Raw genomic sequence first — 13625 nt, forward strand, 5'->3', positions numbered from 1 at the left:
TGGGAAAATAGCTGTGGAGTCAGTTCCTATAGAGATTACTGAAAGTGGTTGTCTGAAGGATAAAATTTTGCTTAAAGTCTCTTCAGTTCTGCCTCTTATCTAGTAGTCACAGTTATGTCAAATGTCTTACTATTTTTTTTCACCAGCGAGAAGATAATAACTCAAAAGCCTCAGCCAAAACAAACTCTTTGAAAAGATCTTATGAAATCATTTCTCCTTGCAAATCCATAAAAATCGCCTCGGACTCCTTATCAATAGAAAGGCTTAAAGAGGGTGCAGAAGTCGTTGAATTATGATGTGCTTGTTTTAATGAAATTCCACTCCTGCTGGGATGTTCCCTGCAGATTTTCCATATTTCAGCATGGGAAAGGTTTGATGCTTTCCTGCCGGTGCCAAGAGTTAATTGAAAACATTTCAGGATAAATTCAGCTTGGGGGCCAACGCTCCCATTCCTTCATTATTCTTAACAATAATAGAGGAGTAATACAATTATTAATAGGCATGTTGTATCCTCTTAAAGTGGCAGTGTGTTTCTGAAACCCTGTCTTTCACATTCTTTTTCTTAAGCAAATCTGAAACAAATGGAAGAATAGGAATCTTGGGAGAAAAGCAAGCCTGGCTGGTATATTAGCCTGTTCATCAGTTTTTTGCCACAGTGAAAATTTAGCTATTGTCAAATGCAGATAGTTACTTAAAGTAAATTAAAAATAAATATTTTTTTAAAACCCACAAAAAACCCCCTAACAAACAAAGAAAAATACAAAACAAAACAAGACAAAAAACCTAACCCCACAACAACAGTCACCTAGACCAGAATTTCTTGAAGACTTTTGTGTCTAAAGTCTCAGCCCTGGTGTGGCATTAAATTAATTTTTTTAAAAGTTTATGTCCTCAGAGTTAGTCAAGGAAATTCAGAGAAGCGAAATGCAATTGTTAATAGAACTGCCATTCTTCTAAAGATTATATGTATTTTGAAATTACATATCCTTCTTAGGATTCATGTTTTTAGTATAATGAATCTGTTTGCTGGGTTTTTTTTTTCTTCCAGAATACAGGAGATTGTCTTGCTGGCCTATGGCTACTTATTTGTTATTGCTTCAAGGTAAACAATTTATAATTTTGCAGAAAATAATATTTTCATTTTCATTGCTTTTCTCTTGACCTACAGTCTTGACACATTCATTGCAATTTTGTCAGTATTTACCCACTCCTGTTAACTTAAATGTTGAAACTCATAAAAGTTATAAGTAGTTTGGGAAACATTTCCAAAATAATGTTATGTTTGCACTTAGCTTATTATCATCACTGAGAACCAAGGAATCAGGACAAAAGGTTTAACATAATTCTCTGCAAATTTTAGGCAATGTTCTGAATACACTTTTATCTCTTCTTCACACTACTCCTCCCAAAACAGACAACACAAAATACAAAGCAGCTCTAATTGTTTGCAGAACTGTTTTGCCATAAATCTTGCCCACTGAAGGATCACATAAATAGTCTGACTGAACGGAAGTTAAAGGATTCCTATAGACTACAAGAAGTCAAGGCCATATTTGTACCGTTTCAAAAGACTCTACCTGACTTACTACAGTTATTCCCAGTTTTAAACAGAAGTCCTGCTGGAAATTTAGAACTGCCCTGGTGTAGAAGACTCTGCAGACAGAGCTGAGGTAGCTTAACAAGCTTTCTGCACCCTGTCTTAATCTCCTCACACAGAGGGACAGCAGGGGTAAAAGGGATTAAGGCTGGAACAATTTTCCAAGCAGCAGTGCCCAGTTGATGTAGCATCCCAGGAGACAACTGAAAGGCAGGTGTAGTTTAAAGTAGTTTTTATACCCTGGTACAAGGGTAGGGCCTGAGTAGAATCAGTGGTGGGGTTAGGAAGAATTCCTGCCTCAGCTATCCCTACTGCAAAACCAGAAATATCTGATGAGTCAGAGCTATCAATGTGCAACCATCTCCTTTGATCAGCATGGCAGCTCTGAGACCAGGCTGGGCTTCAAATCTGGGCTGAGTGAGCATCTCCACACAACACCTTCACTTGTTCACATAAATTTAGCAAATTTTCCCTTTCTAAACTCTTTGAGAAAATCAAATTTGTTCCAGTGAATGTCAAATTTCACCTAGCTTACAGGACAGGATGCTTCCTAACACAAAGGAAGAACTTAGTTGCTACAGCTCTTTTCCTTGATTGCTGCACACAGATTTGGGCAAACCAGACCACATTGTGACCAAGGTCTTCCCAATGAGCTCTGAAAAGACTCAGAATTATTTCTGAATATAATGGGAGGAGTTATATGCAGACTTTACATGCTGTCAATATGTTCTAAAACTTAGCCACGCAAGGTTTGTACAGCCCAGAAGAGAAAAGGTTTCTCAGTTTCTCAGATTTCCATATCTTTCTTATCTGCTCTTTATCCAAAAATGTCCCCTCCACTCTAGCAACAGCTTTTGCATATTAGCACATTCTTCAACACATCCAGGCACTGATCTTTACTCACCTCAGTAAGTTTCTGGCCAGCTCTCTAAACTATCCCAGGCCAAAACCAAGAGTTGATTCATATAACTTTGTGCTTTCTCAACCACCATTTATGTAACTGGGTAATCTTTCAATCTAAGTACAGAAATAAAATAAAGCCAGGGGCTAAATACTGACATCACTTAAACTATTGCAAACTTGGACTTTCTGTGGCAGGAGTCAATGATTTGGAACTACGCAAACAAGACTCCACATCTCAAAAAATGAGATGTTTTGGACAAACTACTTGTCACAAACATCCTTTAAGTCTGTCTTTAAGTCCTTTCTATACAAAGCACACACTTATACTGCATTTACTTCCACGTCTCAATTACTAAGATGCACAGACTGAGACATTATATGTCTATACTTGACTTCCCCATGTCTTTAGACTAATTTGCAAACACATGGTATATGCCCTAGTACACTAATATGAAAAAGAAAAGTAAGGCAGTGCAAGGCTTTCTGTGGACTGCTGCTTTACTTCCTGTTATGATCCACTCTTCTGCGGTATCCACAGTATTTAATGAGCTTAGAACGGCACTGTAACTCCTGAAAAGAGGTAACATGGAGACCATGACTACCGAATAACTGTTCTGACGACACTTTCTTTTCCACAGGCTAAAAAACATTTCACGATTTCACTCTCCTATGTCAGAATGCAATAAAATTTCAGAAGACAGGGATGTATCCTGACAGAGAAGCCAACAGATTCAGGTGTCATCACAAAGATCATGCCTACAGTACTACTTCCTCAACTGCTACCGCGGGTTGAAGTAGAAGGTGGCTTAGCACCATCGTCAGTGAATGACAGGAAACTTCCATTTGTTCTGTTTAAACAACCTAACCTCATGTATTTTTTAAACAATGAAAACTAGTGCAAGCCAAATATACACTCACACCATAAAGTGGTGGGTGATTGCATTATTTTAGCCTAAGACATTATAAACAGATGTGGCTTGATTTCTATATTAAGAGAGGACACCTAGCAAGCTATGTTTATTGTGTCTTGTGACTACAAAGAGCACTGGAATCTCTCAGATAATACTATGTTAAATACAGACTGTGTCTGCACTGTCTGCATTTACGTGTAGGCACACTTATAAAGAAGACTCAGTTGTCTTGCATTACTGTTGTTTTGAGGCTGTAAGATACCGTGGTGATGAGTGCCAAAGACATGTTTATAAACAAGTATTTCTCTCTTGGAAAGGAAAGGGAGGTCCCTCCTGCATTTCAGTTTTCTCCATTTTATCTTCCCAGTCCTGTCCTTCTCCAGTCAATCTGTCCATTTTCCAATCCATAAGCATTACCATCAGACAGACCCTTCCCTTTTCCTCATTTTAGTCCCCTCTTCTCCTCCTGTCTCCGGGTCCTGGACTAAATTACATGCTTTGGTGTCCAAAACCAAAAGGAAACCTAAACTTCTAAGGATGGAGGGGCTGTAGTTTCTCTGGGAAACCCGTCCCTGTGCTGCACTACCCCTCCTGGCAAAGTTCGTCCTCGTGGTCAGTCTGAGCCTCCCAACCACATACTCTTTGTGCCTGCGGCACCCTGCCATACTTTATAACATTACCAAGAAGATTCTGGCCCTGTAGTCTTTCAAGTCCCCTTCCAGTGGCTATAGGCTGCCATTAGATTAGCGGTAGCCTCTTCACAGCTGGACTGAAGTTCATCTCCCCCACTGGTAACAAACTCTACCCATCGTGGCAGCCTTCCAGTAGCCCCTCCAGTTTCTCAATTCCCTTCTTGAACTGGACACGGTGTTTGCCATGCAGTGTCATGACTACCAAGAACATGGGGATCATAACTTCCTTCTCCAGCTTCTGGAGGTGGGGGAAAAAAACCCAAAAGTCTTCTACAAAGATGAATGTTCATCTCATTCCACATTGCTCCTTTTCTGGCTGCCACCATCACTAAAGCCATTGACTTTTCTTTCCCCCTCCCCTCTAATTTTCAATCTGTGTTTCAGCTAACCTTCTGGTAATAGTAATAATAACCATATATAATAATAATAATAATAATAACCTTCTTGGTAGCTTATTTCTCCTTATTAGCAAGTGCACTATTTATTCACTCTCCAAACATTTTCTACACAATGGTCATCCCCTTTCCTCACTCTTTCTGCCTCTCAACCACTCAAAATGCTATTTCTGAAAGTGAATTTTTACACAGCCATATCTTTGCTCCGTAACATTTTATTAACATATTTCAGCATTGCCTACACCTCACACTTCACCTTCTGACCCATCCTACTAAACCTCAGTCCCTCTTTTTCCTTACTCTGGGGCGTTCCTCCTTCCCCTCCCTAATGTGTGCACAAGGTATAGTATTAGCACCATGTCACTGTGTGCTTACATAATTCTCTGTTAGCGCATTCACCTTCTACTTACTATGATATCCACTAGGATAATAACAAATTCATGAAAAGAACTTTAACAATAAAGGAGAGCTTGGTCAATGAGTATTTTGATTTTGGGCACCAAATGCCGATCACTAGCACTAGTCGCATAAATCATCCCCCCTTAGTGTTTTATTTTTATGCCCTTCAGTTACATTTGCACTGCCTGAGTTTTGGAGGTAAATATCCAAAATATTAGCTGAAAGCTTCCTCAGAAAGCAAATCTTTCCCACATCCTTCCCTGCAGTTCCTCTTTAAGAGGTGTCAGCATGGCTGAGAGAATGAAGTGGCTCCACATTGTTTGCCTGAACTATTATGTGTTTAACATTTCCATAACAAAAGTGCCACTCGACTTCTCCCCGATTAATGCAGCTCGAGGGCTCTTGTCCTCCTTTAATAAAACATTGTTGAAATCATTTATTTAGAGCCCCTGGTTACTAGTGGGAGAATGACCATCTTTGTGCCAAAATATAGTGTATACAGTCCACTATTTTGTAGTAGATCATTCTGTTATTTAAGAAATTGATTAAATGGATGTCTTAGAAAGTATTTATGCTAATAGCGCATTACTTATGTCATTCAGACAGTCAATGTGAGCCTTTTCAACTGTCTACCACAGCCAATGCCTCAAGTAAAATACAGTAACTTTCGACTTTACTGCTTACAAATCTGTATCGAGGGCTCCAAATCTCACAGAGAAGCACTGCTCTTCCTATTTGAGAAAGTTTTCTGTTGCAAGACTACCTGCTTTCCCTGAGGGCTTGCAATGGGCATGTTATGACAGGCGGTGTGTGATGTTATTACTGGGGGCAGGAACAAAACCAACTGAAGGTCTGCATTTGTTTTAGTGACACTGAAGGTGCAATGCAGCGCAGCCAACCAACTCCAGCAGCATTTTCCATGACTCAGCTGCTGATGGTTTTGTGTCCCGACGCTTTTTATTATGTGCACCTTGGCTGTTTTGGGGTTCCTGGCACCCTGCTCCGGTGTACTCAAAAGGAAAAAAGAAACCAAAAAAGGCAATGCTGGCTTTGCATTGCATGGAGGTGGGATTTCTGGTTCTGCACCTGCAGTGCTGCCTGCAGCCACCTTAGAAACCTCGCCATAGGTATGTGCTACAGATGCACGCTTGTAGCAAGAGATCTGGTGCCCTGGTGGCTCTTAGGAGAAGAGAGGGTAGACAATTGTAACTAAAATCCATCATGCTTTCCAATGTGACTGTGAAAGACTTGGCCAAACCGGAGCTCTGCTCTCCCTCATTGCAAGCCTTCGTTTCATAACAATTTTGAAAGTTATGTATGCCTGCCTGTATACATCGGTGTATATTGTTAAAAATAAACAGAGACCTTATGTTATGCCCATTGTGATTGCATACAAAAGCTTTGCTGTGCGCTTGGGTGATCAGTGAAGCTTGAATCTCCCTCTATTTACTGTATGGTCACTGTCAGTTCAATGAACTGCCTCCTTGTTCTCCACCATTGTCCCACACTCCCTTAAACATTTGTCACTGAAGTGCCTCCAAAGACAAATAAACTGTCACCAAGAATTCAAACCTGGTAACTGGGAATAAAAAGGGAGCAGAACCTACTGGATTATTTTACATGAAATGGTGGAGAGCTGCTTCTCCCCCCGGAAGAGATTGGCTGGACAGGACCTTGGCAAGGAGCACTTTCAAATATCCAGACAAATGAGAGAACTTCCTTTCCTGTGGAAAATCTCCCTCCATCAGGGAACATGAAGTCTTTTCCCTCACTTAAAGCTGTCATTTCTACATCCCCTGACATTTCAAGAATTTCCATGTGTCTTGAAATCAAGCAAAAGAAACGCGAATTTGATGGACATCAACATCTGCACAGGCTTTGTAGGCTCAGACACATACCAATACAGGAAGCCATTCCTCCCGGAAATTGTGCTTATTCCAACAACACGACAAAACCCACAGAGTTATCTCCTTATGGGGAGGAGCACACATGATAGAATTAGTTCAGCTGTATTTGTTGTACAATTATTTAAATTAAAACAATCCACTTTCTGTGAGGGAGGAAGCATACAGATGAGTCCTCCCTGCCTCATGGTGCTCAGTGTTGATTTATTCCAGGCAGATGCTTTTGACAGGAGCCTGTAAAATCAAGTATTGAGTTTATTGTAGCAGTTAATTATCAGTTCTTTTCTAGTACTAATGTCTTTACTCCTAACTGAAGAAAAATAAAAGCTTTTGGCTGGGACTTAATTTTCATCAACAACGAGTTAAATAGTCCTTGTGGGCGCTAACTGTTGACAAACTGAAAATACGCTACTGAGCACCTCCTGAAGAACTGGAGGAAATATTTAAGATCATCCCTACGCAGCCCCGAACTCAGCCCTTTGGAACGAAAGCTGACTTCTACTCACAAACCTCACCCAACTAATCTGTGCTCTTCCTGAAGAAACACCGTTTCCAGCTTTAACAATAAGCTTACTGAACCGTTAGATGACTCTAAAACCCACCTTCAGATCATAGTCAGGCACCATACTCCTGCACTTGCTCCGTATCCCAACTGCTTGGGAGGGGGGCGGGGGGGCTGTTTTATGCGGGTGCACCTCTGCGCGTTCGTCACAAGGCAACCTAATCAAACTCACGGCCCCGAGAAATAATAAAATAATCTGCCCTTGAAGTAACTAATCCAGAACCAGCGAGTTCTAATTCTGTTGATTTATACAACAGGCAGATGTGGATTTGCCCTCTGTCGAGATCTGGTAAGATGAAAAAGACACTATCTTGCTAATCTGTCGCCCCCTCAGTCAAAGTTTATTTGTGGTAGCTTTTAAACTCCTGACTCGCCTTCCAATCGCGGCATTTAAAACGAAAAGCTTTAAATAAACACCGTGAATAGAAGATAAATAAACTTCCCCCCTCCCTCTCCTCCCCCCCCCTTTTTTTTTTTTTTTACTTCTGAGTGCCTAGCTTGACACAGTCCAAACTCAAATCCCCGGAGGACTGAGCTCTCTCTTTTGTGTTAATGTTTAAAAGATTTTCCAATGCTGGAGTTTATTCCTACTGCAAACATTTCTATTTACAAGGTCAAGTGTATCAGCACTCGACACAGCTTAAGAGTGTAATTATTTATCTAAGGGCGTTTGAGTGTAGATCAGTAGCTCTGGCAGCCAACCAGGCTTCCCGCGCGATGCAGAGCAACTCCTAAGGAACAGTATTACAAGATCTAGTAATTGCTGATCCCTCCAGCGTGTTTACTTTTGCATTCTTCGTTGTGGGAGAAGGCAGGCTGAATGGCAAACTTTCCCTGCGTTTTGTTGCAGCGCCCTTGGTGTGTGCGCCGCCGCAGCCGGCGCGAGGCCTTGTTCGAAACGCTTGCCACCTCTGTGTGATGTATTTCTCACCACTTAGTTGTTTGCACGCCTAGGAGCATTTCTAAGAGCGTCAGTGCCTCCACTTCACGAAGAAAGCGCGGCGGGCTAGTAATTCCCAGCAACATACAGGAGCAGCGTCCTTGAATTGCTTTGCTCTCTTCTGGCACCGGCAAGTTACCATGCCAACGCATTATAAAATCAACCACTCTTTTAAAGTAGTACTTTCAAAGCTGTATTTACTTCTTGCATGTAATTATTCATTAAAGTAAGAATAGCAGTAATTTACATCTATGCAAAGTATTACAGGCAGACAGAGATTTTTTTGTTTGTTGATTGTTTTTTGGTTTGTTCTTCTGTGGTTAGATCCCTCTCCCCTCCAACCCTCTCCCCCCACATCCCCCCCACACACACACACACCCCCCCGCCCCCACCCGGGTGCTGAGAGTTCAAGTGTCCCTAGAAAACAATTTCACTACATCCATTATTTAAAGCTCTTTCTTTACTAATTTAAACGTTTAGAAAATACAAAAAGCCGTACATATTTAAAACACAGGCCTTTTTTGACGCCTCCTATAAAAAAATACAAGGTTTAAGGCAGCTCAGAAATGCATTTATACAGTTCTACAACGTTCATAAAGTCTTTCCGAATAAGAAAGTTAACTTCCAATCTATAAAATACACTGTACATTTGATGTTCTAAAGAATACTTCGCTGAACCACTGTTGCTGGTATCCCTTTAAACATAAAATGAAATCTGTACCTTTCCAGAAAAGAATAGCAAATGCAATTATCTGGCAAATAGGAAGTGGATTTAAAACTTTTTATTATTTTTTTTAAATAAATTATCCCCAAAGCATACAATTTATAAAATTCTATATACAAAGAAGAGCGACTGGTAACAAATCCCAGTTTTAAATACTTTTTTTTTTTTTTTAATATAAGATTTACCAGAGGTCAGCACCCTGATACGATGAGAGGCAATATAACTTTTCAGGATATTTGTACATACATGTTCTTGAGTTTAAAAGTGTCTTTCAAAGATGGCAGTGCAGAGCTCTTTTAAAACAAAAGTTGCATTGTTCAGTATAGCCAACAACTCTGAAAGGGGCAAAAAAAAAATAATTTTTTAAATTTTTTTCTTAAAATGTCGCTAGATTTAAAGAGATGGCTGCTGGCACGCTTTTCTTACAAGGGCAGATGTGTGTGCAAGAGGGAGTGCTAGACAGAGAGCACGGGATGTATTCAGCCTGCTATCTCCTTGCATTTCAGCCCCGGCAGCGGCGGCGGGACCCCCGTGCGAGCACCGCCGCGCCACCGAGAGCGGGACTCGGACAGTGATAACCACGTTGTTGACTAACCAGCACCGCAACAGCTTTGGCAGCAAGTCTGGGTAGCTCACCTCTTTCTAACCTTCATGTCACAAGCACTTGAAAGAAGCCACTGCCACCACGCCATTAACCCCGGTTTCTCCTGAGGGGAGGGAGGGAGGGAAGGAAGGAAGGAGGGACAGGGAGGGGGGGGATGGGGCAGCGAGGAGCCCGCCGCTGCCTTCTCTCGCAGCCTCCCCGTTAGCCCGTCCGCTTCGCTGCTAACGCGAAGGCAAGGCGGCAGCAACTGCCTGCATAGTGCACACTCGAGACCGACACCCGACCAAAAACCCCAGCGGCCGCAGCCCGTTCCCCTCCGGCCGCCACCGCGGCGGCCGGCTCGCAAGGCCGCGGCGACCGGGAAGGCCAGGCCGGGTGAAGGGTGCGGACGGGCGCTGCGGGAGGCAGCGGAGACGGGGAGGGGGGAACCCTCCGCCTTCGGGGGGCAGGGGGGAAGGGGAAGGGGGGATGGGGAGGTGGACTCCCCGACCCGCGCTCAGAGCGCTTAACCCCGCGCCGCGCGGAGGGGAAGGGACCCGCCGGCCGGGCCTCCCGCCGCCGCGGACGGTCCCGCCAGGAGGCTGGCGGGGGCCCGGCGCGGAGGCAGGGAGGCAGCGCGGGAGGGAGGGAGACTAGAGCCGCGGCAGCAGCGGCAGCAAGATGGAGGCCAGCAGCACCCAGGCCGCGGCGGCGGCGGGCCGACCGGCGCTATCCGCCTGCACGGGGAAGCCGGGCTCGGAGCCCGCATTGTCCTCCGCGTCGTCCCTCCCCTTCTGGCTCGGCTCCTCCTCGTAGTCCTCGTCGTAGTACTCCTCCACGCCGCCGTCCGAGCCGCCGCTGCTGCCCGCGCCGTTGCCGCCCATGTCCGCGCCGAAGCAGAGGCGGGCCATGTTCTCCTTGACCGACTCGCAGATGGGCCGCTCCAGCCCGTCGCAGACGCAGTCGTTGAGCAGCACCGCCTTGGGCACGGCCAGCATGTCCTCGATGACGGCGCGGCACTCCGGCGTGCAGCGCAGCCCGTTGAACAGCTTCCCGCAGTAGGTCATGTAGCGGCTGAGCGCCAGGCTGCAGCGGCTGTCCCAGTCGCAGCGCCGCCGCGCCTCCGTGCAGCCCATGACGCCGGGGCCGGGGCCGCCGCTAGGCCCGCCGCCCGCCGGGCTGCTGGTGCGGGGCAAGCAGGGCTCGATGGCGCGCTTGGTGGCGCGGCAGTTCTCGTCCTGCGCGCAGTCGCAGTCCTCCAGCGCCGGGCCACGCCGGGTGTGGTTGAGCTGGATGAGGGCCGCGATGCAGTGGCTTGGGCACCGCCGCCTGGAGGAAGCGGCGGAGCCTGCAGGGGCCGCCGGGCCGTCCCCGCCGCCTCCCGCCGGCGGCTGCTGCAGGAGCACCGGGGCGCACGCCTCGGCGTACTGGTTGTAAGCGTAGCTGCACTCGGGCTCCCCCTGACACTGCAGCACCGCCTGCCAGCAGATCAGCCGCCGGCCATGCACCAGCGAGCCCCGCGGCGGCCACACGGCGCCCAGCGCCGCCGCCAGCCACAGCCAGGCGCCCGGCCGCGGCCAGCGGCGTCCGCCGCCGACTCCGTGCCGAGCGGGCGAGCGGGCCACCATCGCGGGCGGCGGCGGCGGCTGCTGCCGCAGGCGAGCGGGGGAGAGACGCTGGTAGACGATGAGGAAGAGGAGGAGGAGGAGAAGGAGCTGCCGCCCGTGGAAAAGTTTGCAAAACTCCCGCCGGCCGTGTGCATGAGGTCTCCTCGCATCAATCCATCCGCGCCGGCTCCGACGCCGTCCAACCCCCGGGAACTGAAGCCGGCGGGGCCCCGGTACGAAGCAGGCGCCCGGGGCCGTCCCGTGCCCCCCACCCGCTGCTCCCGGCTTGGCGAGGCGGCGACGAAGGCGCCCGGAGAGGCGGCGGGAGGGGGGGGGGGGAGGAGGGAGAAATCAGTGCAAACGGGGTCTCGGAGGAGAGCGGCTCCGCAGTGCGCTCGGGGACTTGCAGGCTGCGCCGGGAGAGCTCATGGTGCTGCCCCGCTCCTCATGCAGTTCCGTTCCTTTTTTTTTTTTTTTTCTCTTTTTTTGCACAGAATAAATGCCCAGCTGCCGCTGCTGCGTCCTCGGGAGCTTTTAACTCTCCGCTCGCAGCATCTCTGCACATGCCAGCCGCTCCGGTCCCATTCGCAGTCCCAGCTCCGCTCACTCCCTTCTCCGCGCCGGTTGCACTGTTCGGGTGGCGGGGAGAAGAGACGTCTCTCCCCGCTAGCAGGAGGATAGCACCGGGAAGGAAGAGGCAGCCTTCAGGGTCTCTTTCTCTCTGGGCGACTGATGCTGCTTCTGTTGTCAACAAGCCCTGCAAGCTGCTCTGCGGATCCGTCTGTGGATCTTTTTTTCTTTGCAAGGCTTTAAATACAAAAGTGCCCTCCGAGCAGCAGCAACGTGCTCTGATTAGGCCTCATTATGCATGCATGGAAAAGCAAACAAACAAAAAAAATTAGCAACGCTTCTTCTTTTACACATCCCCCCAGCCTGCGCTCTCTCGCTCTCTTTCTCCTTTTCTCCACTTTTTTCTCCCTTCGCTCGGCCCCCTTTCCCTGCTCCGCCACTTGCCATTGGTGCAGCCTGTTGCTGAAACTTCTTTTTTTTTCTCTCTCTCTTTTTTTTTTTTTTTTTTTCTTTTCCCCTCCTCTCCTTACGATCTGCCGGAGGGAGGGAAGGAGAGAGGGGGGCTGGAGGGCAGCTCACATTCAAAGCTTGAAAGGAAAGGCTTAGGGAGAGTGACAGCCCCCCGAGGAGCCCCTCCTCCCGTTAAGGCGGCTCGGCGGCCGGGGGAGAGGGGCGGCGGCGGCGGCCGGGCGCTGCGGGGCTGGCGGGCCAGCCGGCGGGGCTCCCGGGGAGCACTGAGCCGCGTCGCCGCGGAGGCGAACGGGCAGGCGGCGTGGGTGTGCGTGCTGCTTTTTGCGGGGATGTTGCTCTTAGCCTGGTCCTGCTTTTTACAGCAAAGAAAGGTGTGTGTGTTGGGAGGGGGGAGTCTCTAGCTTCAGTGTTGTGTGTACTCAAACTTCCCACCGATTCTAGCGAGGGCAGAGGTGCCCCCGAAAAGTAGGGAGGGTCAGGCTCGAGGAGGGGACTGACTTCGTCCGTACCGAAATCTTGAGCTGAGCTCGGGGTTTCAGAGCCTGTCGGTACACTGCGGGAGAGCAAAGCGAACTCTTAGTGGTGTGCTGCGACCGCCTAAGTTCTGCTTTGCTACGCCTGTTCAGTACCCCCAACTTCCTTCCCGCTCGCCGGATCTCCCACCGATTTTAAACTCGGCTCAACTTCTCGCCTGAGTTTTTTTGTGCACGGCTTTAAGACGCCGACTTACGAAGATGCCTGGTGACTGAAATACAGTAAAAATGGTTTTAAATCTTGTTAATTAAGAGGCTAAAACGTGTTTCCATGTAAAGCAAGATACCTTGCACGTCTTGCCTTCCACTGACACTCTCGGTTCGCTTTGCTTTGCTTTTAAGGAAGTAGACACAACAATATAAATATTAAGACACAGCGAGAGCCGCATAACAAAATAAGTCGTTGTGTATTTAGCCATGGGCTTTCATTTCAGTGCTACCTTAATTCCAGAGCAACATCGTCTCCAGCCACAAGGGGCACCGGTATCTGCTGCCTGTCAAAACTGGCGCTTTTTTCATCCTGAGACTATCAACTCCATCTGTCACAAAAATTAGGACTAAATCTACTTTCCAGAAACTCGGGGATCTTGAGATCCCGGGCAGTGCGGACTGGTGTCTGCCTGAAAATGCGTGGAAGGTGGAATCGTGCTGTGGTGTGGCTGGGAGTCGGTGTGGCTGGTGTGTTGGGAAGCATTTGTAAGGATTTGCTCCATTGTCACCAGTTGCACAAGCTGCTTGTGCTTCTCCTTCAGTACACTTTTGCATCCTCTGGTGCAAAAGTCGCTTTTGCTTCTCTGCATTAAATCCATGAAAACTAAATGCCTTCACCTACTT

At 47.4% G+C, this 13625-nt stretch overlaps 1 protein-coding gene across 1 annotated transcript; it reads right to left on the reverse strand.

The window, feature by feature from the left end:
• Window positions 1-10023: 10023 nt before the first annotated feature.
• On the reverse strand, window positions 10024-12270 carry GAS1 (growth arrest specific 1). Its single transcript, XM_084278609.1, has one exon. The coding sequence runs from the start codon at window positions 11236-11238 to the stop codon at window positions 10264-10266; it is 975 nt and encodes a 324-aa protein (XP_084134735.1). The 5' UTR covers window positions 11239-12270; the 3' UTR covers window positions 10024-10263.
• Window positions 12271-13625: the final 1355 nt, after the last annotated feature.

This window comes from Gallinula chloropus (genome assembly GCF_964237585.1).
Source record: "Gallinula chloropus genome assembly, chromosome: Z".
Lineage (NCBI taxonomy): Eukaryota > Metazoa > Chordata > Aves > Gruiformes > Rallidae > Gallinula > Gallinula chloropus.

Coding starts and splice junctions, on each gene's coding strand:
- GAS1 (XM_084278609.1), bottom strand. CDS start 11,238: ATGGTGGCCCGCTCGCCCGCTCGGCACGGAGTCGGCGGCGGACGCCGC.